Source organism: Macaca mulatta, chromosome 19 (genome assembly GCF_049350105.2).
Source record: "Macaca mulatta isolate MMU2019108-1 chromosome 19, T2T-MMU8v2.0, whole genome shotgun sequence".
NCBI lineage: Eukaryota > Metazoa > Chordata > Mammalia > Primates > Cercopithecidae > Macaca > Macaca mulatta.
In genome coordinates, this window is record NC_133424.1 from 6135452 (window position 1) to 6160032 (window position 24581).

At 55.8% G+C, this 24581-nt stretch overlaps 1 protein-coding gene and 1 long non-coding RNA gene across 12 annotated transcripts in view; one reads left to right on the top strand and one right to left on the bottom strand.

The window, feature by feature from the left end:
- PTPRS (protein tyrosine phosphatase receptor type S) overlaps positions 1 to 24581 on the bottom strand; it is a 136676-nt gene that overhangs the window by 73760 nt on the left and 38335 nt on the right. For 9 of the 11 annotated variants that reach the window (XM_015122570.3, XM_077979196.1, XM_015122564.3 and 6 more), the window contains exon 2: positions 9279 to 9463. In XM_015122570.3, the coding sequence (XP_014978056.2) occupies positions 9279 to 9369 (91 nt within the window). In that variant the 5' untranslated portion in view covers positions 9370 to 9463. Of the gene's footprint in view, positions 1 to 9278; positions 9464 to 16265; positions 16372 to 24581 lie in introns of those variants that run through there. The other 2 variants (XM_077979195.1, XM_077979189.1) reach the window with 1 other exon arrangement.
- On the top strand, positions 1312 to 5300 carry LOC144337034 (uncharacterized). The gene is made up of 3 exons (XR_013409627.1): positions 1312 to 1737; positions 2259 to 2820; positions 3866 to 5300. It is a non-coding gene; the product is annotated as an uncharacterized LOC144337034 (long non-coding RNA).

Consider the following 24581-nt stretch of genomic DNA (forward strand, 5'->3'; position numbering starts at 1 on the left):
TGGCCAGGCTCATCTCGAACTCTTGGCCTCAGGTGATCCACCTGCCTCAGCCTCCCAACTTGCTGGGATTACAGGCTTGAGCCACCACGCCCGGCCAGGATGCTTTTTAAAATAAACTACTAGGGTAGGAACAAGAAGATAAACTATTAAATGGAGGGGGTGTGTATAAGCAAGAGGTAATAAAGTATAGCAAATAAAGTATAGTTGCATGATTTTTTTTTTTTTTTTTTTGAGACGGAGTCTCGCTCTGTCGCCCAGGCTGGAGTGCAGTGGCCGGATCTCAGCTCACTGCAAGCTCCGCCTCCCGGGTTCACGCCATTCTCCTGCCTCAGCCTCCCGAGTAGCTGGGACTACAGGCGCCCGCCGCCTCGCCCAGCTAGTTTTTTTTGTATTTTTTTTTTAGTAGAGACGGGGTTTCACCGTGTTAGCCAGGATGGTCTCGATCTCCTGACCTCGTGATCCGCCCGTCTCGGCCTCCCAAAGTGCTGGGATTACAGGCTTGAGCCACCGTGCCCGGCCTGCATGATTTTTTAAAATGAAAAAGGGCGGGGCGTGGTGGCTCATGCCTGTAATTCCAGCACTTTGAGAGGCTGAGGTGGGCTCTCTAGATTAGGAGTTTGAGACCAGCCTGACCAACATGGTGAACACCTCATCTCTGCTAAAAATACAAAAATTAGCCGGGCTTGGTGGCCCGCGCCTGTAATCCCAGCTACTCAGGAGGCTGAGGCAGGAGAATCGCTTGAACCCAGAAGGTGGAAGTTGCAGTGAGCTGAGATCGCACCACTGCACTCCAGCCTGGGCGACAGACCAAAACTCTGTCTCAAAAAAAAAAAAAGGAAAAAAGAAAAAAGGGAACAATTGTGTGTATGTGTAGAAACAGTACTGCCTCCAGGGAGCTGAGTGGCTGGACACAGGGACAGAGACTTTCACTTTGGTACCTTTTTAGATTTAGAACTAAAGACAGGCCGGGCGCGGTGGCTCAAGCCTGTAATCCCAGCACTTTGGGAGGCCGATGGGCGGATCACGAGGTCAGGAGATCGAGACCATCCTGGCTAACACGGTGAAACCCCGTCTCTACTAAAAAGTACATAAAAACTAGCTGGGCGAGGTGGCGGGCGCCTGTAGTCCCAGCTACTCGGGAGGCTGAGGCAGGAGAATGGCGTGAACCCGGGAGGCGGGGCTTGCAGTGAGCCGAGATCCGGTCACTGTACTCCAGCCTGGGCGACAGAGCGAGACTCCGTCTCAAAAAAAAAAAAAGAACTAAAGACAAATTGAAGAAGTTATTTTTATTATTTTTAATTTTTCTTAGTGTTTTTTTTTTTTTTTTTTTTTCTTTAGCAGAGACAGGGTCTCACGCTCACCCAAGGCTGGAGTGCAGTGGTGCAATCATAGCTCACTGCAGCCTCAAACTCCTGGGCTCCAGGGATCCTCTGGCCTCAGTCTCCTGGGTAATTGGGACCACAGGCGCTTGCCACCACACGCAGCTAATTTTTAGTCTGTTCTAGAGACAGGGTCTCGCTATGTTTCCCAGGCTGGTCTGGAACTCCTGAGAGCAAGCAAACCTCCCATCTCAGTCTCCCAAAGCTCTGGGATTAGCGGTGTGAGCCACCATGCCCAGCTGAAGTTGTTTATTTTTACTTTTCTTTTTGAGACAGAGTCTCACTCTGTCGCCCAGGCTGGATTCTCTGTAAGCTCTGCCTCCTGGATTCACGCCATTCTCCTGCCTCAGCCTCCCGAGTAGCTGGGACTAAAGGCACCCGCCACCATGCCTGGCTAATTTTTTTGTATTTTTCATAGAAAGGGGGTTTCACCGTGTTGGCAAGGATGGTCTCGATCTCCTGACCTCATGATCTGCCCGCCTCGGCCTCCCAAAGTGCTGGGATTACAGGTGTGAGCCACAGCGCCTGGCCTGAAGTTATTTTAAACTATAAAATTGCTTAAGCAGGCCAGGTGTGGTGGCTCACGCCTGTAATCCCAGCACTTTGGGAATCCGAGGCGGGCGGATCACAAGGTCAGGAGATCGAGACCATCCTGGCTAGCAGGGTGAAACCCCATCTCTAACAAAAATATAAAAACTAGCCAGGCATGGTGGCGGGCGCCTGTCGTCCCAGCTACTCAGGAGGCTGAGGCCAGAGAATGGCGGGTAAACCCAGCAGGCAGAGCTTGCAGTGAGCCAAGATCGCACCACTGCACTCCAGCCTGGGTGACAGAGCGACACTCCGTCTGTTAAAAAAAAAAAAATTGCTTAAACAAAAAAGTGAGCTGATTAAAGAGAAAATGGAGCACAACTTTGTTTTAAGTAAAAGTTTGGGGTCTGAGGAGAGGCAGAGGTCTAACAACTCAAACTTGAGCAACGCTAGGACTTTGAGCCTCTACTACCAGCTGGAAATGGGTGGAGTGAGTCCAGGGGCCACACAGATTGACCAGAAAAGTTCTGGAAAGTTCCAGCTATTCAGAAGTCCAGAGAGGCCTTAAGAAGGCCTGAGGTTCCAAGTGTAGGTCCCTGTGGGCCCCAACGCCTACCCATCCATAGCTCGGGGTGGGCTTTAAACAAAACAGAGTTCCTGCTCCAGTGGCCTGACCAGCCTAACCTCCCTCACTCAAGGCTCTGCTCCTGTTTATATGACCATATGTGTCTGCTTTGAGCATCTGTCCCAAAAGTCACTAGACCTGGTTGGGCGCAGTGGTTCATGCCTATAATCCCAGCACTTTGGGAGAGGATTGGATTAACTCAGGTCAGGAGTTCAGGACCAGCCTGGCCAACATGAGGAAACCCCGTCTCTACTAAAAAATACAAAAATCAGCCGGGCGTGGTGGCAGGTGCCTGTAATCCCAGCTACTCGGGAGGCTGAGGCAGGAGAATCGTTTGAACCCAGGAGGCAGAGGTTACAAGGAGCCGAGATCATGCCATTGCATTCCAGCGTGGGTGACAAAACTCCATCTCAAAAAAAAAAAAAAAAGTCACTAGAACCACCATGTACAGGAATGCACGACCTCCCTTAACCTTTTTTTTTTTTTTTTTTTTTGAGATGGAGTCTCGCTCTGTTGCCCAGGCTGGAATGCAGTGGCGCAATCTTGGCTCACTGCAACCTCCGCCTCCCGGATTCAAGCGATTCTCCTGCCTCAGCCTCTAGAGTAGCTGGGATTACTGGCGCCTACCACCACGCCCGGCTGATTTTAGTATTTTTAGTAGAGACAGGGTTTCAGCATGTTGGCCAGGCTGGTCTCGAACTCCTGACCTCAAATGATCCACCCACCTCGGTCTCCCAAAGTGCTGGAATTACAGATGTGAGGTGCCGCGCCTGGCCCCTCAACTCTTATTTATCCCTCTGATGAAGCAACAGCCAGTCCCACTGTACAGATTCAGGAATGTTAATGGGTTCACAGAGCTCGGAGCTCAGAAGCCGGGCGTGGTAGCTCACGCCTATAATCCCAGCAGTTTGGGAGGCCAAAGCGGGAGGATCACCCGAGGTTGGGAGTTCAAGACCAGCTTGAAAAACATGGTGAGGCCGGGCGCGGTGGCTCAAGCCTGTAATCCCAGCACTTTGGGAGGCCGAGGCGGGCGGATCACAAGGTCAGGAGATCGAGACCACAGTGAAACCCCGTCTCTACTAAAAATACAAAAAATTAGCCGGGCGCGGTGGCGGGCGCCTGTAGTCCCAGCTACTCAGGAGGCTGAGGCAGGAGAATGGCGGGAACCCGGGAGGCGGAGCTTGCAGTGAGCCGAGATCGCGCCACTGCACTCCAGCCTGGGCAAGAGCCTGAGACTCCGTCTCAAAAAAAAAAAAAAAAAAAAAAAAAAAGAAAAACATGGTGAAACCCCATCTCTACTAAAAATACAAAAATTAGCCCGGCGTGGTGGCAGGCACCTGTAACCTCAGCTACCCGGGAGGCTGAGGCAGGAGAATTCCTTGAATCGGGGAGACAGAGGTTGCAGTGAGCTGAGATCACGCCATTGCACTCCAGCCTGGGTGACAGGGCAAGACTCTGTCTCAAAACACAAACCACGACAAAAAAATATCACAGAGCTCAGAAAAAACAACACTGGAATTTGAACCCGGGTTTCTGCCTCCAAGCCGACATCTTACTCTCCTTCCACATCCAGACCTTGAGCCTGATTAGGGCAGATGTTTTGCTCCACATTGAGCCTGGGCCTGCCCCCTCCTTCTGGCCTCAGGAATGGTGACCCGGGGCCATGAGTCCTCAGCCAAGGACATGAGGAAAAGTCACTGTGGCTGGGTCAAGAATGTTACTTCTGGTAAAATCCCTCCCTCTGGAGCTGCTGGAAGGAAGGGCAGAAGCGGGCTGCGGGTAGAGACGCATCCAGCTGCCTGTCTGACCTAGAGCCCGAACACACCCCTTGCCCCTCCACTCCAGCGAGCAAGACCGGGCGGGTGCTACAATCAGCCACTGTCTGTGTTGTTCCTTCCTCCCGGGGTCCCTTCCTCCTCCTCTCGTCTGGCAGCTTCAACCTCAGCTCGGCCAGCACCTCCCCTGGGGAGCTTTCTTGGGTTACTGCAGGCCCGGTCAGGAGTCCCTTATGCCACCGCAGCCTGGGCGTCCCCAGAACACTGGGCTGAAATACCCGCTTGTGTGGCTCTCAGCAGAAAGGCCAAGGGACAGCCTCAGTTCCCTGGGACCTCTGACTTCCTCTCGGTGTCTGGTGAGCCTTGAGAAAACGGAGCTCCCAACATCACTGCCTGCTCTCAGATTTGGAGGGGTTCTACCTCTCGGAAGCACCCCCACCCCTGCAGATCAAACACCCTCTCCGTCTTCTCCAGGCAGCTTTGGGATCCAAGCCAGCCTGGAAGAGCTGTCTCTGGCCACCGCGTTCCCCGTCAGAAAATGTCTTGCGGATGCTTGCAATCGCTCCTTTGGACAAAGCTCCCCACGTTTTTCTCAGCAAAGGGGCAGAGACACGGGAAGGACACCTTCGGGACTTAAGAGGGCCGCACCTGCAGCTCGAGAGGCACAAAGACACGCCATGCGCTAAGTTTTATGCCTGTGGCCAGGAGGAGCCAAACTGAGGCTCAGACAGGTGAAGAGGCTGGGCGCGGCGGCTCAACCTATAATCCCGGCACTTTGGGAGGCTGAGGCGGGCAGATCACCTGAGGTCAGGAGTTCAAGACCAGCCTTGCTAAGACGGCAAAACCCCACCTCTACCAAAAATACAAAAATTAGCCAGGCGTGGTGGTGCGCGCCTGTAATCCCAGCTACTTGGAGGCTGAGGCAGGAGAACCGCTTGAACCCGGGAGGCAGAGGTTGCAGTGGGAGCCGAGATTGTGCCACTGCACTCCAGCGTGGGCAACAGAACAACAGAACAAGACTTCATCTCAAAAAAAAAAAAAAAAAAAAAAGAGAGAGACAAGGGATCTGCCTTTTAGTCACACGGCGTGTGATGGGCAGAGACAGGATTCCAACCCAGGCCTATCTGGCTCCAGTGCCCTGAAAATAACGCAGGCTGGATAAATGGGGCTGTGGGTTTTTATTGACCACAAGTACCGTGGATGTCCCTGTTTCTCAGATGAAGAGACAGAAGTTCAGGTGGTGCTGCCAGTATCAAAAAAGCTGGGAAGGGAACCCGGCTCTCTCTGGAGGCAACGGGCCTGAGCCTCCCGCTCTGTGGCCTGGCTTGGCGCCATCTCTGTTTTTCCATTTCAGATTCTGCAGACAAGAATTCAGTGCCAGAGCTGGTGACCCACCCACCCTGTCCCCTCCAACCCTGCCAGGGGCCAGCCCCACGGCATCCTGGGAAGGCCCCACTGGACCTGAAGTGGTTTCTAGAGCAGAAATTGTTCCCTTCCACCTGGAATCCCAGCACTTTCGCCTGGAATCCCGGCACTTTCGCCTGGAATCCCAGCACTTTCGCCTAGAATCCTGGTACTCTGGGAGGCTGAGGTGGGCAGATCACCTGAGGTCAGGAGTTCAAGACCAGCCTAGCTAATGTGGTGAAACCCCATCTCTACTAAAAATACAAAAATGGGCCGGGCGCGGTGGCTCAAGCCTGTAATCCCAGCACTTTGGGAGGCCGAGACGGGCAGATCACGAGGTCAGGAGATCAAGACCATCCTGGCTAACATGGTGAAACCCCGTCTCTACTAAAAATATACAAAAAAACTAGCCAGGCGAGGTGGCGGGCGCCTGTAGTCCCAGCTACTCGGGAGGCTGAGGCAGGAGAATGGCGTGAACCCGGGAGGTGGAGCTTGCAGTGAGCTGAGATCCGGCCACTGCACTCCAGCCTGGGCGACAGAGCGAGACTCCGTCTCAAATAAAAAAAAAAAAAAAAAAAAAAGTACAAAAATGAGCTGGGCATGGTGGTAGGTGGCAGTAATTCCAGCTACTCGGGAGACTGAGGCACGAGAATCGCTTGAACCTGGGAGGCGGAGGTTGCAGTGAGCCGAGATTGCACCATTGCACTCCAGCCTGGACGACAGAGCGAGACTCCATTTCAAAAAAAAAAAAAAAAAAAAGAAAAGAAAAACTGAAAGGGGTCAGTACTGAAGGCCAGACATCCCCAATGCAGGGGAGAGAAGCCAGGAAGACTCAGGCCCTGGAGGCGGCCGGACAGATCACGGCGCAGCTATACCTAGCTTCTGGTCCCTGAGGGAGTGTGGTCATGGGGAACTTGGCCTGTGGGACCAGGCAGCTCAGGTTCAAATGGCCACTTCTGGTCGGGCACAGTGGCTCACGCTTGTAATCCCAGCACTTTGGGAGGCTGAGTTGGGAGGATCGCTTAAATCTAGGAGTTTGAGACCAGCCTGGGCAACACAGTAAAAACTCCGTCTCTGTAAGAAATCTAAAAAATTAGCCAGGCCAGGCACTGGGGCTCAGGCCTGTAATCCCAGTATTTTAGGAGGCTGGGGTGGAGCACTGCTTAAGCCCACGAGTTTGAGACCGGTTCGGGCAACATAGTAAGAACTCCATCTCTCCAAGAAATTTAAAAAATTAGCCAAGCCGGCCGGGCTCAGTGGCTCATGCCTGTAATCCCAGCACTTTGGGAGGCCAAGGCAGGAGGATCATGATGAGGTCAGGAGATTGAGACCACCCTGACTAACATGGTGAAACCCCATCTCTACTAAAAATACAAAAAATTAGCCGGGCGTGGTGGTGCACACCTGCAATCCCAGCTACTCGGGAGGCTGAGGCAGGAGAATTGCTTGAACCCGGGAGGCAGAGGTTGCAGTGAGCTGAGATTGCGCCACTGCACTCCAGCCTGGGGAACAAGAGCAAGACTCCATCTCATAAATACGTAAATACATATATATATACACACACACATATATATATACACACACACATATATATATATAAAAATATAAAAATAAGGCACAGAGGCTCATGCCTGTAATCCCAGCACTTTGGGAGGCCAAGGCGCTTCAGCCCATCAATTTTCTTTTTTTTCGGAGACAAGGTCTGAATCTGTTGCCCAGGCCGGAGTGCAGTGGTGCAATCAGTTTCCGTAGCTGTATGACGGGGATGCTGATAATCGCATTCACCTCATCAGGGTGTGCTGGCTGATCTGAACGTATAGTGGCATTTACTAAAAAACAGCATGAAGCCGGATGCCATGGCTGGCTCACACCTGTAATTCTAGCACTTTGGGAGGCCAAGGCAGGTGGATTGCTTGAGCTCAGGAGTTCAAGACCAGCCTGGGCAACACAGTGAAACCGCATCTCTACAAAAAATTTTAAAAATTAGCCAGGCATGATAGTCCACGCCTGTAGTCCCAGCTACTTGGGAGGCTGAGGTGGGAGGATCGCTTCAGCCTGAGAAGCGGAGGTTGCTGAGATCCTGCCACTGCCCTCCAGCCTGGGTGGCAGAGCGAGACCCCATGTCAAAAAGAAGAAACAACAATTTAAAAAAGCAGCACGAAAATAAGAAAAAGCACAAATGAATGAGTCAGGGGGTGTATGTCTCCAGTTTGTTCACCAGCAGTAACACTTATGCTTGTGGTAACACAGGATTGCTGGCCTGCTATGTGCCCAGCTACGTGCCCAGCTATGCGCCCAGCAGCAGGCAGGGGCTTGACATGTCCACGTCACAAGAATGCAGGATGTGCATAATGATATGAGCCCTGTGACGGTGGGTAAGGGAGGCTGAGCCACTAGCCCGAGGTTGTGCAGCAGGTTGGTGGCAGAGCCAGGATTCAAACCCAGCCTGACTATAGAACCCAGTCTCTTTCCCTACTCCCCTGATCCCCTATGTCCTCATGGGCCTGAGTGATGCCTTCTCCAGGTCCTTCATGGTGGGGTGAGTCTTGGCATTGGGCCCCAAATGGACGCTCATCCTCTTCACATTATAGCCAGAAATGCTGCCTTGCCCATCTCTAAACTATACCAACCTCTTTCATCTCCAGGCCTTCCCAGGTGCTGTCATCCTGACGAGGAATAGCTTTTCTATTGGCGAACTCCTATACACTCACAAAACCCCAGTCCCAATGCCCTTTCTCCCAAGAAGCCTCCCCTGGCTCCGCCTGAGACAGTTTGTCCGTGTGTGTGTCTGCCACCAGGTGTAGCTACTGCCCATAGCAAGGAAAGGTAACTCTGTGGCTCACTAAGGAGTGACCTCAAATAAGTCCTTGCCTCTTTTCAGCCTTGTTTTCCTTCATCGGAAAACATGGAGGGTAACAGAACTGGCACACTGGGTTTTGTCAGGCTCAAGGGAGAGGAAGCAGGTAAAATCTGTGCTTAGCATGGAGCCTGGTGCTGAGTTGATGCTGGGGAAACAGACACCACCACCATCGTTACTGTTATTTATGAATACCAGCATTGTTATTTATCTCTGAATCTCTCAGGGCTCAGCACACAGCCCTCAGCATTCAGCCTCATTTGTGGAGCATAAAAGTTCCACTTGGCGACCGGGCGCGGTGGCTCACACCTGTAATTCCAGCACTTTGGGAGGCCGAGGCAGGTGGATCACGAGGTCAGGAGATCGAGACCATCCTGGCTAACACGGTGAAACCCCGTCTCTACTAAAAATACAAAAAAATTAGCCGGGCGTGGTGGCGGGCGCCTGTAGTCCCAGCTACTCGGGAGGCTGAGGCAGGAGAATGGCATGTACGAGGGAGGCAGAGCTTGCAGTGAGCTGAGACTGCGCCACTGCACTCCAGTCTGGCCGACACAGCAAGACCCCATCTCAAAAAAAAAAAAAAAAGTTCCATTTGGCAAAATGGAGGGCCCCCGGGAGGAGGTGGGGAGCGTGCTCACACACACACAGCCATAAATGCACACAGGTAAACAAACACGCGGACACCTGCACACTCCGTGCCAGCTTCTTACCTTCTGCTGCGCAGCCTCCAACGAGCAGGACCACAAGGAGGCCCATGGGACCAACCACGGATACCATGCCAGGGCCCCAGGTGGGCGCCATGCTTGGCAGCGACCTCCGATCTCCGCCCTGGAGGGGGATGGCCCCCCGGTGCCTCACAGAGAGGCCTCGAGCCGAGCGTCAGATGGGGCAGCGTCTGCAGAGGCAATGGAGGGCTGTGAGAGGCGAGTGGGGAAATCCAGGAGACCTTCATGGAGGAGGTAGTGGGAGGGTCACATGGAGCAGGAGAGGGTCCTGCGGGGACTGGTCATGGGAAAATGGGGAAGGATCACGGGGTGATGGGATGGAATGAAAGTGCTGGGCCCCTGCTATTGAATTAATGTGTCCCCCCGCCAAAAAGAAAATCATATGTTGAAACCTAGTCCCCACTCTGATGGTAATAGGAGGTGGAGTCTTTGGTAAGTGACTAAGTCATGAGAGCAGAGACCTCATGAATGGGATTAGTATCATAAAAGCTCTCCCAGAAAGCTCCCTTGCCCTTTCTGCCACGTGAGGACACAGGGAGAAGATGCCTTCCATGAACCAGAAGACAGCCCTCACCAGACACCAAATCTGCGTTGCCTTGATCTTCGGCTTCCCAGCCTCTAGAACTGTGAGGTACGAATTTCTGTCGTTTACAAGCCACTTGGTCTGTGGTATTTGGCTACCCAAATGGACTAAGGCAGCCTCCAACCACCAGCGAAACCCCAACCCCAGCATGAGTCCCCAACCTGGGCTGGGCCCGTGACTCAGACCAAGCCCCACACCAGGACTGAGGACCTCTGGGGGTGCTGAGCCCCGATTTTCTCCAACTCACAGGCTGCTTCTCAGGAAGGAGGGGACTCCAGACTACGCTGCTGTCTGGCTCTAAAACCTGGTCCCCCAAGTCACGAGACAAATCTCTCCTCACACCTGCCTGTCCCTGCCCTGCTCTAAGACCTGCCATGGCTCCCGGAGCCCCCAGGGGAAGCCACTCCTGCTGACTTCACTGTTTCCCCTCGCTTGGAGGTAGAGCCAGGCCGGCCAAGCTCAGTCCCACCTCCAAGCCTTTGCTTCTGCTGTGCCCTCTGCCTGGAATGCTGTCCCCCACCACATGACAGGTCTCAGCTCAGCTGTCACTTCCTCAGGAAGCCCTTCTCTGCCCCTCAAAGGTCAACTCCCCCTACATTCTACATCCCGGAGCGCCAGATATGACTAAGGTTATCCTCCATGGTATTCACCCTGGTTCCCAAATTAAATGAAAAGATGTTCATCATTCAGCACGTTTCTCCTACAAGAACCTCAACTCCTCCCGGGCAGAAGGGTCCCTCATCACACACCTTGAACCCTGGAACGGCCCCCTCCCCATCTCCCCAATCTCTACTCTGTCCGGAGCCAGGTCAGAGGGCCAGGGAGGGGCAGGGAGAGGCCCAAGGATAAGATCTTTGTTACCCAGTCATGCCAGCACCCATGCCAGCCCATGCCCTGGGCGGGTCCAGGCTGTGGCCACAGGAACTGGTGGTGCATAATAACGGGGCAGCCCCTGTGATTCTGACTCCCAAAATACCCAGCTGCGGTCACCTCGCCCAGCCCTGGGGCGGTCCCAGGGGAAGGATGGGCGGGTAGTGGCCAGGTCACAGCCTAGGGTGAGGAACGGGATTGGGGGGGCCTCGGTGTACATAGCGAGGCCACAGGCACTTAGTCAGACCGGGCACAGAGAATGATGCCTGCTAAATCAGGCCACAGACATACACAGATATACACAGTCAAATCACCAATACACACCGACACACAGTCAGACTGCAAGCAGTTCTGTATCTGCAAGAGACACAGAAATAAACGTATTCACACAGTCAGGCAGCAGAGATGGGCACATGCACAATCAGGCAAATAAAACTTGCACATAGTCAGACCACAAACACAGACAGGCCCAAAATCAGACCACAGACATACACCAAGCCAGAAAAGATACAGACACAGGGTCACGGTGGGGCAGGCAGTACACGTACACAGTTAGGTTACAGGGAACTGCAAACATGCAATTAGATCAGAGATACCTACAGGTGCACAAGCAGGTCAACGTCACACACAGACACAGGTGCCGGCACACTGTCAGACTATAGATAGGCCACTCAGTCAGCAGACCACAGGTGCATACACCAGCCAGCCAAATAGAGACGCGCAAAATCAGATTCCCTTCCTACACACATCTGTGCACACAGCCAGGCTACATAGACACGTACACGCATAGTCACACTCTAGGTACACCTTGCACACAACCAGTTGGGGACTGGGAAGATGAAGGAAATGAGACCCAGAGCACAGTCCCTTACTCTGAGTCCCTGCCCTGGCCCTTTAAGAGCAAAAGTCACCAACAAGGAAGGCGGTGGCCCCAGATGGAGAAAACAGCCTGTGGCCAGCTGGGGCTAGGGTGACCACAGTGGCTGGCCCTGCCCAGAAATGCACATCTGCTTGGCCACACTGGTGGGCGAGGTCAGTCCAAGACCACTTTGAGTAGCTGGGCAGGCCTGCAGAGAGCCTCTGGGGAAACTGAGGCAGCACAGCAAACCTGAAGCTCAGAGAGCATGGGTAGGAGTCACTTGCACAGAGAGCCTAGGTGGGGCACACGTATGGAGGGCCCCAGCCACAGCTGGCTCTCCCACATCCCACGGGGACCTCAGGGCAGCCGCCTTCTAAACCGGGCAGCCCTAATTACACCCTGGCTCCCACGGCAGAGGCCATGTTGGGCCCATACCTCCCTGATGTCTGGGCAGGACAAGGCTGAGCCAGGCACAGGGAGGCAGGGCCTGGCCATGGACTCCCCTTAGATCCGCCACTCCAGCCTGTCAGGGGCGGGGACGAGGGGCTATAGCAACAGCGGCATTTGAGGCACGGGTGATGCCTCAGGAACAGGGTGGTGGGAGGGGCCCAGGGAGTGGGGTTCAGACACTACCGCTGCAAAAGACAAAACATTCCAGGGTCCCTTAGGTGCCAATCCTCCCTAGGGGAACCTCCCATGATGGAGATAGGACCCCGCACACCCACGACCCTCCTACTGACTCCTGCTTCCATGAAAACCCCAAGTGTGGGGTCCTCTGCGAGGACTTGGGAGAAAAGATCCCGAAGTCCCATCAGCTCTGCCTTCAGAATCTGTCCCCAAACTGTCCACTTCTTACCCATTCTTCTGCCTCCACTTCTTCCAGCCCCACTGTCACTGGCCTGGATGGACATCGTCACCTCCACCCTGGTCTCCCAACTCCCGCCCTCGCCCTCGGTCTGTTCCACCCACAGAAAGCAGAAAGCATCTGCCGGCACCGGAGTCAGGGCCCGTCCTTCCTCTGCCCACAGCCCTCCACGGCTTCCACCTGCCTCGGGGTCAAAGCCCAAGTCCTTCCTGAGGCCCACCAGGTCCTGCACGACCTGCCCCATCCCCTCCCTGCTCTCCCCTCCTCCTTCTCTCCCCTTCCTCCTTCTGCTCCAGCCGCATGGCCTCCTTGCTGTTCCTCCAACACCCCAAGTGTAGTCCAGTCCTACCCCCGGGCCTTTGCATGGGCCATTCCTGGATTTAATATTGGGTGAGGACCAAAAGGTGAATGGGAATTAGGGGCAAGGGTGTCTGTGCACTAGGAACAGCATGAGGAAGGGCAAAGGGGCAGCACCGAGAGGTCTTAGGAGGGAGAGGGGGAGAGATGAGGACAGAGAGGTGCACACAGACCAGACCCACAGGACAGCCAGGAGCCCTACGTGGCCCTGGGCAGGGAGGGACACAGTCAGGTTGGTGCCAGGTCAACCCTCCACCATGCCCTCTTGCAACAAGGCAGCCTGGGCCACCAGCCTTGCCACTGCCAAGAAAGGGAAACTAAGTCAGGTGCAGTCATCTGCAAGCTCCCAGGAAATGACACGGCTGTCAGGAAAAGCATGGCAGCCCATGGTGGCCAGTGAGGCTGCGCCAGGGCTAGGGAGAAGGGAAAGAACGGACTGCTGGACCTTGAACCCACGTGGGGCTCAGGGAGGGTCTCTGCCCACCCCGCCTGGCTTTCGGGGGCTAGGCTGCCCACCACTAGCTTGTGGTAGCTGGTCGGAGGCAGGCGCTTGCCTTTTACAGATGAGGAAACTGAGGCTCATGGAAGAACAGGGACTCAGCCAAGGCCCCCAGCTGGGGTGGGACTCGGGTCTAGAGCCCATGTTTAATCTTGTGACTGTGTCTTTCCCTAGCCACTGCGGGATCTCTGGACAACTCTCTCTGGGCCTGGTAGAGCCTGCTGGCCGCCTCTGGGGATTCCCCCGCCGTGCTAATGGGGGGCGAGTGGGCACCCATTCCAACCAGGCGCCAGGGCATGGGTCACGCGATCTGGGAGCCGGCTTTGCATGCCCACGCGGTCCAGGGAGCATAAAGGGGTGATTATGACCCAGGCCGGGCAGCAAACAGGCTCTGTCACCCGCACGAGGCGGGGGCTCCTCGGGCCGGAGGAGGCTCCAGCTGGAGAGTCTACCCTGTCCTGTCCTGGGGCGGGAGTCTGGGGGCCTAATTCTAACCCTCAGGGGCCATCCCATGACCCCAGGGCAGGAGAAGCCGAGGCTGGTGACGCCAGCAGTGGGACTCACGGAAAAGACCCTAAGCCTGCACAACATCTCCACCTTCACATCCACCGCCCACCCACATCTCTCCCATGCCACTGCCCGGAATGTCATTTCCAGGACTGGACCCTGGCCTCCAGCCTCCCTGGACCTGGGTCACTCCCACGTCCACTCAAGCAGGGACAGGCAGCGAGGGCCCCCTTGGGTGGCAAGCCCAGGCTCTGTGGCCACTGGTGGGCTCAAGTCAGCTCTGGCCAAGCCACTGTCCCTCCCAGGTCACCATTATCTCCCTATCAGGAAACGGGCTCAGGGAGGGGCTGGGTGGGACTGGCCCTTCCTGGAACTGAAGACGGAAGACCTAGCTTTAATTGACTATTGATTGTATTGGGAAGATGTGACAGCTCAGGGCACTGTCCCCAGGGGTCCTGGTGGCCAGGAGTGGAAGGGTGGGGCAGACAGGGAACCAGGCCCAGCCCTGGAGAGGGAAATCATTAAAGTCCACTGGGTGCCCCTGGGGTGCTGAGCCCCATTAGATGTTCTCTGTGTTTCCTGCTGTTTAACGGATTAGGAAACCGAGGCTCACCAAGAGTCCTGCATGGAGAAGGGGGCTGGGCTGGGTTAGGATTTGAGGCCAGAGCCCGGTTCTCAATCGAGCTCAGGGTCCACGCCCCCTAGGCGCCCAGGCTGCCAAAATCGCCCCATCAGTGTCCCCCATGCTGGTTTCATGGAACAACTTGAGACGCCAAGATCTGGGGGCACCCCTGCTTCTGCTCACACACCCACGGTGGCTCCCAGCTCCTGTGCTCGGTGTGCTGGGCCCTTCTTGATGTGACTGCATCCATCTCTTCCCTACCCCCTCTTCCCAAAAGGTCCTGCAGTTCTCAGAATACACTGCCTCAGGCCTCTGAGCCTCTTCCCATGCAGGTCCCTCACCTGGCACACCCTTCCCCAGCTGGCCCACGCTCACAGTCAGCTCATCCTGTAAGCTGCAACCACGAGATGCCTCCACTCCAAGCTAAGCCCCGTTCTCCTCTGCTCTAAACCCCCCATGGCTCCCATCAACACGCATTAAAACTCAGACTGCTACCTCAGCCTCCAGAGCTGCCAGCCCGGCCTCTACTGACCCCGTCACGCCACAACCCCCCATGCCAGGCTTCCCATGCCACCTTGATCCCCCCACTTGTGGCCCCTGGCTCCCATAGGGGTATTGACACGCACTGTTCCTTCCACCCAGCACACCCTTCCATATTCCCATCAAATCTCAGCCCTCACACTCATCCTCAGGTCTCAGCTGAGCTGTCACCTCCTTCAGGAAGCCCTCCTGGATGCCCCAGGTTGGATCAAGACCCATTCTGTGCTACCCCATCACAGCTGTGCTCCCACTGTGGGTCTGTCAACCCTCTGGATGGAAGCCCTCTTCCCACCCCAGGAAAGTCGCTGCGTGCACTGGATGCCAGCTGCATACCCAGCTCCACCTGGCACTTCATCCACATCATCCCTGCGGTCACCTGGGTTTCAGAGGTGGAAACTGAGACCATAGACAGAGACCACCCCAGGCAACGGAGGCCAAGACGGGGACAGCCTCACATCCACCCTAGGGGGTCTGGCTGAGATTTAAAGGGTGACGGTGAGGCTCTGGAAGGAGCAGACAGGGCTTGGGGTTGACGCCAGCCTGGGGTCTGCCGGAAGCCCCTTGGGGAGGGTCACCAAACTCCATCAGCTCAGGACTCGGGGCCTGGAACGGCTTAGAGCCCAGGGACGGGAATGGGTAACGGAAAGGTACGAGCTGCCCTGACCGTCCCAGAAGACACCACCACAGGCCCCTCCCTGAGGCCAAGCCCCCCAGTTTCTTAAAGCCCCCCAACAAAGCACAGAGGCAACGTGGGGTCCCCAGGCCCAAGGGGAGCTGAAACAAATGGATGGAAGTAAACTTTTGCGATTTTCGGGGTTGGCTAAGAGCAGGAATTCCTGCCATGCACCCCCCACCGCTACCTGCCCCCTCTGCGGTCCTGTTGCCTCCTCTGCCTTCTGCGAAGTCCCCAATCAGAGCTCCCCCGGGCTGGCAGCGAAGGCTGCCCTGCGCCTGGCTCCGCCCCCGGGAGGTGGGGGAGGAGAAGGGGTGGGGGGAGGAGGTCGGGCTGGGGGCCAGGCGGGGGAGGGGACCCTGCGGAGCATAACGGTCTGGAGTTTTCCAAAGTGCAAGCGACGGGCCTGAATGGGGGGGCGCCAGGCAGCAGCAGGCCCAGATTGTCCCTGGAGGGCGGCCAGCCCGGTCAGGCCCGTGCTAGGCTGGGGGGACCCTCGCGTACCCCCGTCGCGGAGCACGGAGGGGGAGCGAGGAGAGGGACAAAGCCTGGCGCGGCCCGGGCCTCGGGATGGAAGGGGGTCCCGGGCGCACTCACCCCGCGGCTCGGCGATCGGGCCCGGGCCCCGCGAGGCCTCCACAGGGCCCGCCGCAGCCGGTCCCCGCGTCCCTCGGTCCGCCCGGAGCGGAGCGCGGCGCGCAGCGAAGACTCGGGAGAGGCCTCGGCCTGGGGAGCTCGGCCTGGGGGCGGGGCAAGGGGCGGGGCTGCAGGGGGCGGGGCTGCAGGGGGCGGGGTTGCAGGGGACGGCCGGGGAGAGGGATTGGGGGGGCAGGGATGGGCCCCGGCCGGAAGTGGGGCGGGGGGACCAGAGGGGAGCCCCATCTGGAGGCGCAGAGAGCCTCCGCGGGGGTCCGTGCAGCATTGAGAGAAGGGGCGCCCCAGGGAGGGCATGACCCAAGACCCCTCCCTCCCGAAGCCTGGTCCCACTGGGAGCCTCTACCCTGCTCCCAGCTTCCACAGCTCTGATCGTGGCCATGGCAACGGATGAGGAGGCTGGTGCCGGACGGGGCGGCGGAGGGCTCCCCAAACACACCCAAATACAGGAGGTCGGAGAAGGGGCAGAGTTCCCCTCCCAGTCTGGGTGGGACCTGAGGCCCAGCAGTTGGGGGGGAGGCGTCCCCTCTTTCCCCTCCTAGACCAGAGGGTGGGGGAGGTGCTCAGGCGCAGAGGCTTCCCTCCCGCTGGGGGTCCAGGGGAATGAATGGGGGAACACCGTGGCAGAGGCCCCCACCCTCGCCACAAGCCTGAGGAGGGGGCGGAGAGCGCGGGGCCAGATTGGAAACAGATGGGGCCGCCGTGCCAGGCCCGCGACACTGGAGCAGAGGGAGAGGAGGAGGGAGAGGGAGGGGCAGACCTGTCCGGGCGCCCAATCCGAGCCCGCGCTGCGCCCAGGGTGCGGGTTTGAAAACTCCACTGGAGAGGCCCGGAATGCAGAAGGCCAGCGGGACCTAAGGGTCTCGAGCACGGGGCAGGGGCCGGGATGGAGACCCAAGGGCTCCCGCGTCTGCTCCCATCCCTGGTGAAAACGCCTGTCTTCCCAGCATCCGCGCTGAGGACGAAGCCCAAACGCCAACGCCAACGGGATGTCCTGAGCTCTCAGCTATCATCAGCTGTGCTTCCTCAGGCCACTGGCCACGGCTCTAGGAGGCAGGCCCATCATCACCCCCATTCTGCAAAGAATGGAGCCAAGAAGGAGAGGAACGGCTGCCCACAGCCAGGAAGAGCAGGGATCGGAACCAGGGTTTGGGTCCAGAGGCGGAGCTCTCACCACAGTGCTGCTGGAGGCCTGGGGCCCCGGAACTGAGGGTACATCACGAATAATTTCAAGTCCCTTGGGTTAATCTAGGGACAGGGCCATCCTGGAGACAGACGGCCCCACTCTCTAGAAGCCATTACTCAGTGGGGCAAAGGATGTGGGCTTTGATGGGAGACACACGGGCGGCTGTGAGAGCCCAGCAGAGACCACTCTGCTCCCGTCCATGCCCTCCCACTGCTACCCCAGTGGGTGGCTCCCACCTCCCTCAAACATCGAATAAATGCCTCCCTCACTGGGGGATCCCACACTGCCCCTTTCCCTTACCACGCATCATCCCCCCTCTGCAAAATGGAGCATGGAATCCCCCCACCCCACCTCCAGCACTAGGTGGCCTAGTCCACAAAGCACCATGCACACAGTAGGTGGTCTGTGAGTGTCTGCACACAGGCTCCCTGCCTGCCCTACAGTAGGAAATAAACACAGGATGCCTTGACGCTTCCCATCCCACGCAGCGCCACCCTCAGCGAGGTACACAGTAGGTGCTTCATGGAGGCGGCGGCCTGGTGCCCCAGTACCACTAGAGGCACATAGGAGGTGCCCTGTGTCAACGAAGGCATAGGAGCAACCAGCATGACCTCCCCAACTCGGCTGGGCACACAGTGGGCCCTCAGGAGCAGAGTAGGCACCTTGTTTGCATCTGCGGCAAGGTAGGGGGCTCATACAGACTCGAGCTTGAATCCAGGGATGCCCCGTGTGTCAAGAAAGGACCCGTACCTCTCAGGCTGACGGTTTCCCCAACTGTCACATAAGTCAAGCACCGAACAGGCGTTCAATGAATCCACACTGTCAGGAGGCTTGGGGCTGTATGACCTGCGGCAGACGGACCTGGCTCCTGCCAGCCCCTTCCCAGCCAGTCCTGCCCTCTCTGGGCCTCTTGCCCATGTCTCTGTGGAGACAGACTCTTGCTCCTATTCCACAGTGGTGACCGCAGTTGGCAGGGGACATAGCTGCCCCCGAGGGGCTGGGGAAGTTGGGCCAGGTGCCCTCCCCCTTGGCTGGGTGGCCCCATCAGCACAGAGCCCTAAGTGCGCCTAGTCCCGGGTCTGCCTCTCCCAGCAGACTGTGACCTCGGTGGACAGAGCAGGGTTTGTCTCGGTCACCCAGTGTCCCCAGCACCTAGCACAGGTCCACGGTACAAAGGAGGTTCTCAGCAAACATTTGCACAATCAGGCCCAGCCTCACCCAGGAGAGCCCCTCCAACCTTATTCTCCTCCAAAAGCCACACCGTGTGCCCTTGTCATAAAGCAGGCATCTTCGCCCACCCTTTTTTCAAGACAGGGTCTCACTCTGTTGCTCAGGCTGGAGTGCGGTGGCACCATCATGGCTCACTGTAGCCTCAACCTCCTGGGCTCAAGTGATCCTCCCACCTCAGCCTCCTGAGTAGCTTGGACTACGGGCACGTGCCACCATGTCTGACTAATTTTTGGATTTTTTTTGTAGACATGGGACCTCCCCAAGTTGCCCAGACTGGTCTCGAACTCCTAAGACACTCAAGTGTTCCTCCTGCCTCAGTCTACCAAAGGGCTGGGATTACAGACATGAGCCTGTAATAAGGTTAAGCCCAGCCTACCATTTTCTAAACAAACATTTCCAAGCACGTATGCCAGGCACAATTCTAGACGCACAGTGACCAAGACTGACAAAGATGCCTGCCCTCAGGATGCGGACGCTCTGTTGAGGGTAACACATGAGAAACAACAGAAATAAAATCCACTGTGGGTCAGATGGTGGTAAGGGCTCTGAAGATGATTGGGTTGAGGGTTGTAGGATGAGGCGGGAGGATCGCCTGAAGCCAGGAGTTTGAGACCAGCCTGGGCAATACAGCCCATCATCTCTACAAAAACTTAAAAAAATTAGCTGGGGCCAGGCAAGGTGGCTCAAGCCTGTAATCCCAGCATTTTGGGAGGCTGAGATGGGCGGATCATGAGGTCAGGAGATCGAGACCATCCTGGCTAACACGGTGAAACCCCATCTCTACTAAAAAATACAAAAAAAACTAGCCAGATGAGGTGGCAGGCGCCTGTAGTCCCAGCTGCTCAGGAGGCTGAGGCAGGAGAATGGCGTGAACCCAGGAGACAGAGCTTGCAGTGAGCGGAGATCCAGCCACTGCACTCCAGCCTGGGCAACAGAGTGAGACTCCATCTCAAAAAAAAAAAAAAAAAAAATAGCTGGGCCTGGTGGTGCATGCCCGTAGTCCCAGCTACTTGGGAGGCTGAGGCGGGAGCATCGCTTGAGGCCAGGAAGTTGAGGCTGCAGTGAGCCATGATGGTGCCACTGCACTCCAGCCTGGGTGACAGAGCAAGACTCTGTCTCTAAAAACATGTAAAATAAAATAAATACAGGATAGGAGAGGGGGAGGTGACACACGAATAAAGACCAGAAGGAGGTGGGAGAAAATGAAAGAGGATTCCAGACAGAGAGCTCAGCCCATGCAAAGGCCCTGGGGCAGCACCATACCTGGTGTGTTGGAAGAATGGCAAAGAGGCCCGTGTGGCTGGAGCAGAGTGAGGAGGGGGAGACAAACAGGAAGGGAGGGGAGGGAGGGAATGGAACAGGATGCGCAGGGCCTCAGAGGCCTCCGGGAGGAATTGGGCTTTGACCCTGAGGAAGGTGGGAGCCATGGAAGGCTGTGGGTAGAGGAAGGATGGGCCCTGACTTAGGTACTCACAGACATCCTCAGTTGCTGTGGGGAGGGCAGACTGTGGGGGATGACTAGGCTGGGGTCAAGGTAGGCAATGATGGGGCTGGAGTGGGTAGAGGATGGGAGAGAAGGGCACATTCTAGGCAGACCCAATGGAATTTTCTAAATGACTCGTTCGGGGATGTACAGAAAAGAGGGGACTCAAGGATGACTTCCGGGTTTTTCGCCTGAGCACCCTAAAGGTTAAGGGTGGCCACCTCCAGGAAGCCCTCTCTGATTGCCCCGCCTACCCTGTGCCCTTGAGGGCTGACCCCTGCAGCCCCTCCAAAAACATTCCATTGCTATGTCCTCTGTATACACCCAGGAGGCGGCTGCCCTTGGGGAGGAACACGGGGCTGGATCACGTCAGCTCCCACAGCTGGGACGTTGGGGGGTAATTTTTTTCAAAATAACTTTTCTTCTAATTATAAAATAGGCGCGTGCAGCAGAAAATTAGGTAAAATCAGCATAAAGAAGAAAATAAAAGTTACCCACAATCCATCCCTCGCCTAGAGAGAAACTGTTTCATGAGGCCGTTCTCATTCATTCTTTCCCTGTACATGTATTGAGCACCTACTGTGTGCTGTGCTGAGGACACAGTGGTGAGCACGATGGAACCAGTGCTCCTGCCCTTGTGGGGGGGACACAGATAAGTTGGGGGGATGGACACCCACAGAGAAAAACAAACACTGTCAATAATGCAAGGCCTGGCAGTGCTAAGAGATGCCAATAACAAATAAACCACACTGCAAGGCTCCAAAAACTGGGGGATCCCTGAGGGAACCTCTTAGAATTGGTGACAATTGCATTTAGACCTGGAGGAAGAGAGCAAATCAGACATACAAACACCTATGGGAACAGAGTTCCAGACAGGAGGAACAGCAAATACAGTGGCCCTGAGGCTAACCATTTCCTTCCAGTCTTTTTTTTTTTTTTTTTTTTTTTTTTTTGAGACAGAGTCCTATTCTGTCGCCCAGGCTGGAGTGCAGTGGCACGATCTCAGCTCACTGCAACCTCTGCCTCCCAGGTTCACGCAATTCTCCTGCCTCAGCCTCCTGAGTAGCTGGGATTACAGGTGCACACCACCATGCCCAGCTAATTTTTCGTGTATTTTTAGTAGAGACAGGGTTTCACTATATTGGCCAGACTGGTCTCGAACTCCTGACCTCATGATCTGCCAGCCTCGGCCTCCCAAAGTGTTGGGATTACAGCCGTGAGCCACCATGCCCGGCCTCCTTCTAGTCTTTCTTCTATGCATACAAATGGATGCTTTTCTTTCGTTCAATGGGGATCACCATCAGGAGACTACGTTCCAATGTCCAGCTCACAGAATTTAATCAATTCCCACTTATCCCATTATGTCCCTTATAAACAACACTGTGAGGGACATCCTTAGACACAGCTGTGTCCCTTCATCTCCTGAAGAAACTTCCAAAGCAGGGGTAACTTTGTTCTCAAGCCTTTTAAACCTTTCCTGATGGGGGCCCCTTAGATAAAACCATACCCTTGGCACACCGGGGCAGGACCCCCTCCCCCAGCCTGTCTGTCCCACCTCCTTCATATTTGGCACCAAAAGCCCCCGACATTTCATTTAGGTACAAACTCTGTACTCTTGGCTGCGAGAGCCAGAGAGAAACTGGTCGGGCAGCTTTCTTTTGGTTTCCCTGCCCTGGTCTTGCCCATGCCCAAGGCTCCCGCCTCCTACCTAGCACAGCATTTGTGACCCGGGGCACGGGCGGGTGCAACCAGCCAGAAGCCTGCCTCACCCACGTTCACATCACAGCCCTGGCGCCGGGTCTACCCGCCAGCCACACCGCAGCGGGCATGATGCCCACCACAGGCACACCCCAGCTCCATGTCTGCCTTTTTTACCTGTCCGCCCCCACAGGCCAGGCTACCTTCCCCTTCCTGGAAAATTTGAGACACCTTCAGGCGTGGCTGGATCCAGCAAAGCCATTCCTCCCATGTCTTCCCCAACTCTGCTGACGGCAGCTCCATCCTTCCAGGGGCTCAGGCTAGAACCTGAAAGCTGGCCCTCAATGCTCTTCCTCCCTCACCCCATATGCTATTTGTTTGGAAATACTCTCACGTTTCCCTCCTAAATTTCTACTCACTTTGTCCATCTTTCTCCATATTCCCTTCCCAACCCATCCAGCTGGATTATTGCCTGCTTGGACCAGCACAGTCACCTCTGCCCTGGTCGCCAGCCTCCCACCCTCGCCCTTCACAGTCTGTCCTCCCCACAGCACCCACTACATGGTGCCGGTGAGCACCTGAGTCAGGTCCCGTCCCTTCTCTGCCCACAGCCCTCCATGGCTCCCACCTCCCTCAGGGGCAAAGCCCAAGTCTTCCTGGTGGCCCACAAGGGCCTATACAACCTGCCCATCCCCTCCCTGCCTTCTATTCCTCCCTCTCTCCCCCTCACTCACTCTGCTCCAGCTACATGTGCCTCCTCGCTGTTCCTCCAGTACCCCAAGTGCAGTCCTCCCCAGGGCTTTGCACGGGCTATGCCTCTGCCTGGAACACTGTTCCTCTACATTTTCATGTCACTTTCCTTCTCACCCTTCCATTCTCCCTCAAGGATCACCTTCTCAGAAGCGCCCTGGCTGACCACCTCGCTCAAGCAGCACCCATCACCCTTTATCTTACCATCACCTGAAATTCTCTCTCTTTATTCACTGGGTCTGAGTTATCAAATACAAGAATCACTAGCGACTGGGTGCAGTGGCTCATGCCTGTAATCCCAGCGCTTTGGGAGGCCAAAGTGGGTGAATTGCTTGATGCCAGGAGTTTGAGACCAGCCTGGGCAACATGGCAAAACCCCATCTCTACTAAAAACACAAAAATTAGCTGGGTGTGGTGGTGCACACCGGTAGTCTTAGCCACCTGGAAGGCTGAGGCACAAGAATTGCTAGAACCCAGGAGGTGGACATTGCAGTGAGCTGAGACCATGCCACAGCACTACAGCCTGGGCAACAGAGTGAGACTCTGTTAAGAAAAAAACAGAAAAGAAAAATGAAGTAAACTTTAAAATTCTGCTTCTCAAGTCACACCAGCCACATTTCCAGTGTGGCTCGTGGCCAGAGTACTGAAACCCACATAGCAGACTTCTATCACCGCAGAGAGTTCTGCGGCCAGTTCTGCCAGGGAGAATGGGGTCAGGCCAGTCTTGGTCATCACCAGGGTCGAGTACACAGTATGTGCTCAATAAATGCTTTCTAAATGAAGAAGTGAGCTGGGTGTGGTGGCTTACGCCTGTAATCCCAACACTTTGGGAGGCCGAAGTGGACAGATGACTTGAGCCCAGGTGTTTGAGATCAGCCTGGGCAACATAGGGAGGAGACTCCATCTCAACAAAAAATACCAAAATTAGCTGGGCATAGTGGTGCATGCCTGCAATCCCAGCTACTTGAGAGGCTGAGGTAGGAGGATTGCTTGAGCCCAGGAGGCAGAGGTTGCAGTGAGCTGAGATTGTACCATTGCACTCCAGCCTGGATGACAGAGTGAGACTCCATCTCAAAAAAAAAGGTGGCAAAATATATATAACAAAAAAATTACCATAAAAATATACAGAGATGAAAGAGTGAAGACATGAATGGCTCAGAGGCCTTGCAGAGGCCGGAGGTGCTGACCAATGGCACGGAGATCAGCAGGTACCGTCTGCAGCCACAGTCCCCCACCCACTCTCACTCCCCGGGCAGCCACGTTAGGATATCCAAACTCCACATTTCCAACATGGGGACACGGAAAACCAGAAAGCAAAAGCCACACTGCTGGGCTTTGAACCTGGATCTCCCTGGCTGGCCAGCAAAGCATCCTCTGGGAGCTCCTGCTCTAGCCCCAAGGGTAGAAACTTGGAAAAGGCTTCCAGGCCATAGCCGGAGTCAGTTTCGCAGTGCCAATGTGCTGACTCAGCCGAAAGTGGGGGACGGGGGAGGGACAGAATGGCTGGTCTCCCCGCCAGGTCCCATTGCCAGCCTGGGCCCCTGCCAGGCCCACCGTCTCCCACCTTGAGCCAGCGTTGAGTGCATTAAAGTTGTTGCTGCTTTTTTTTTTTTTCTTTTTTTTAGACAGAGTCCGCTCTGTCACCCAGGCTGGAGTACAGTGGCGTGATCTCAGCTCACTGCAACCTCTGGCTCCCGGGTTCAATTGATTCTCCTGCCTCAGCCTCCCGATTAGCTGGGATTATAGGTGCCCACCACCATGCTCAACTATTTTTTGTATTTTTAGTAGAGATAGGGTTTCACCATATTGGTCAGGCTGGTCTTGAACTCCTGACCTCAGGTGATCTGCCTGTTTGAGCCTCCCAAAGTGCCAGGATTACATGTGTGAGCCACCATGCCTGGCCGCAAGTGCA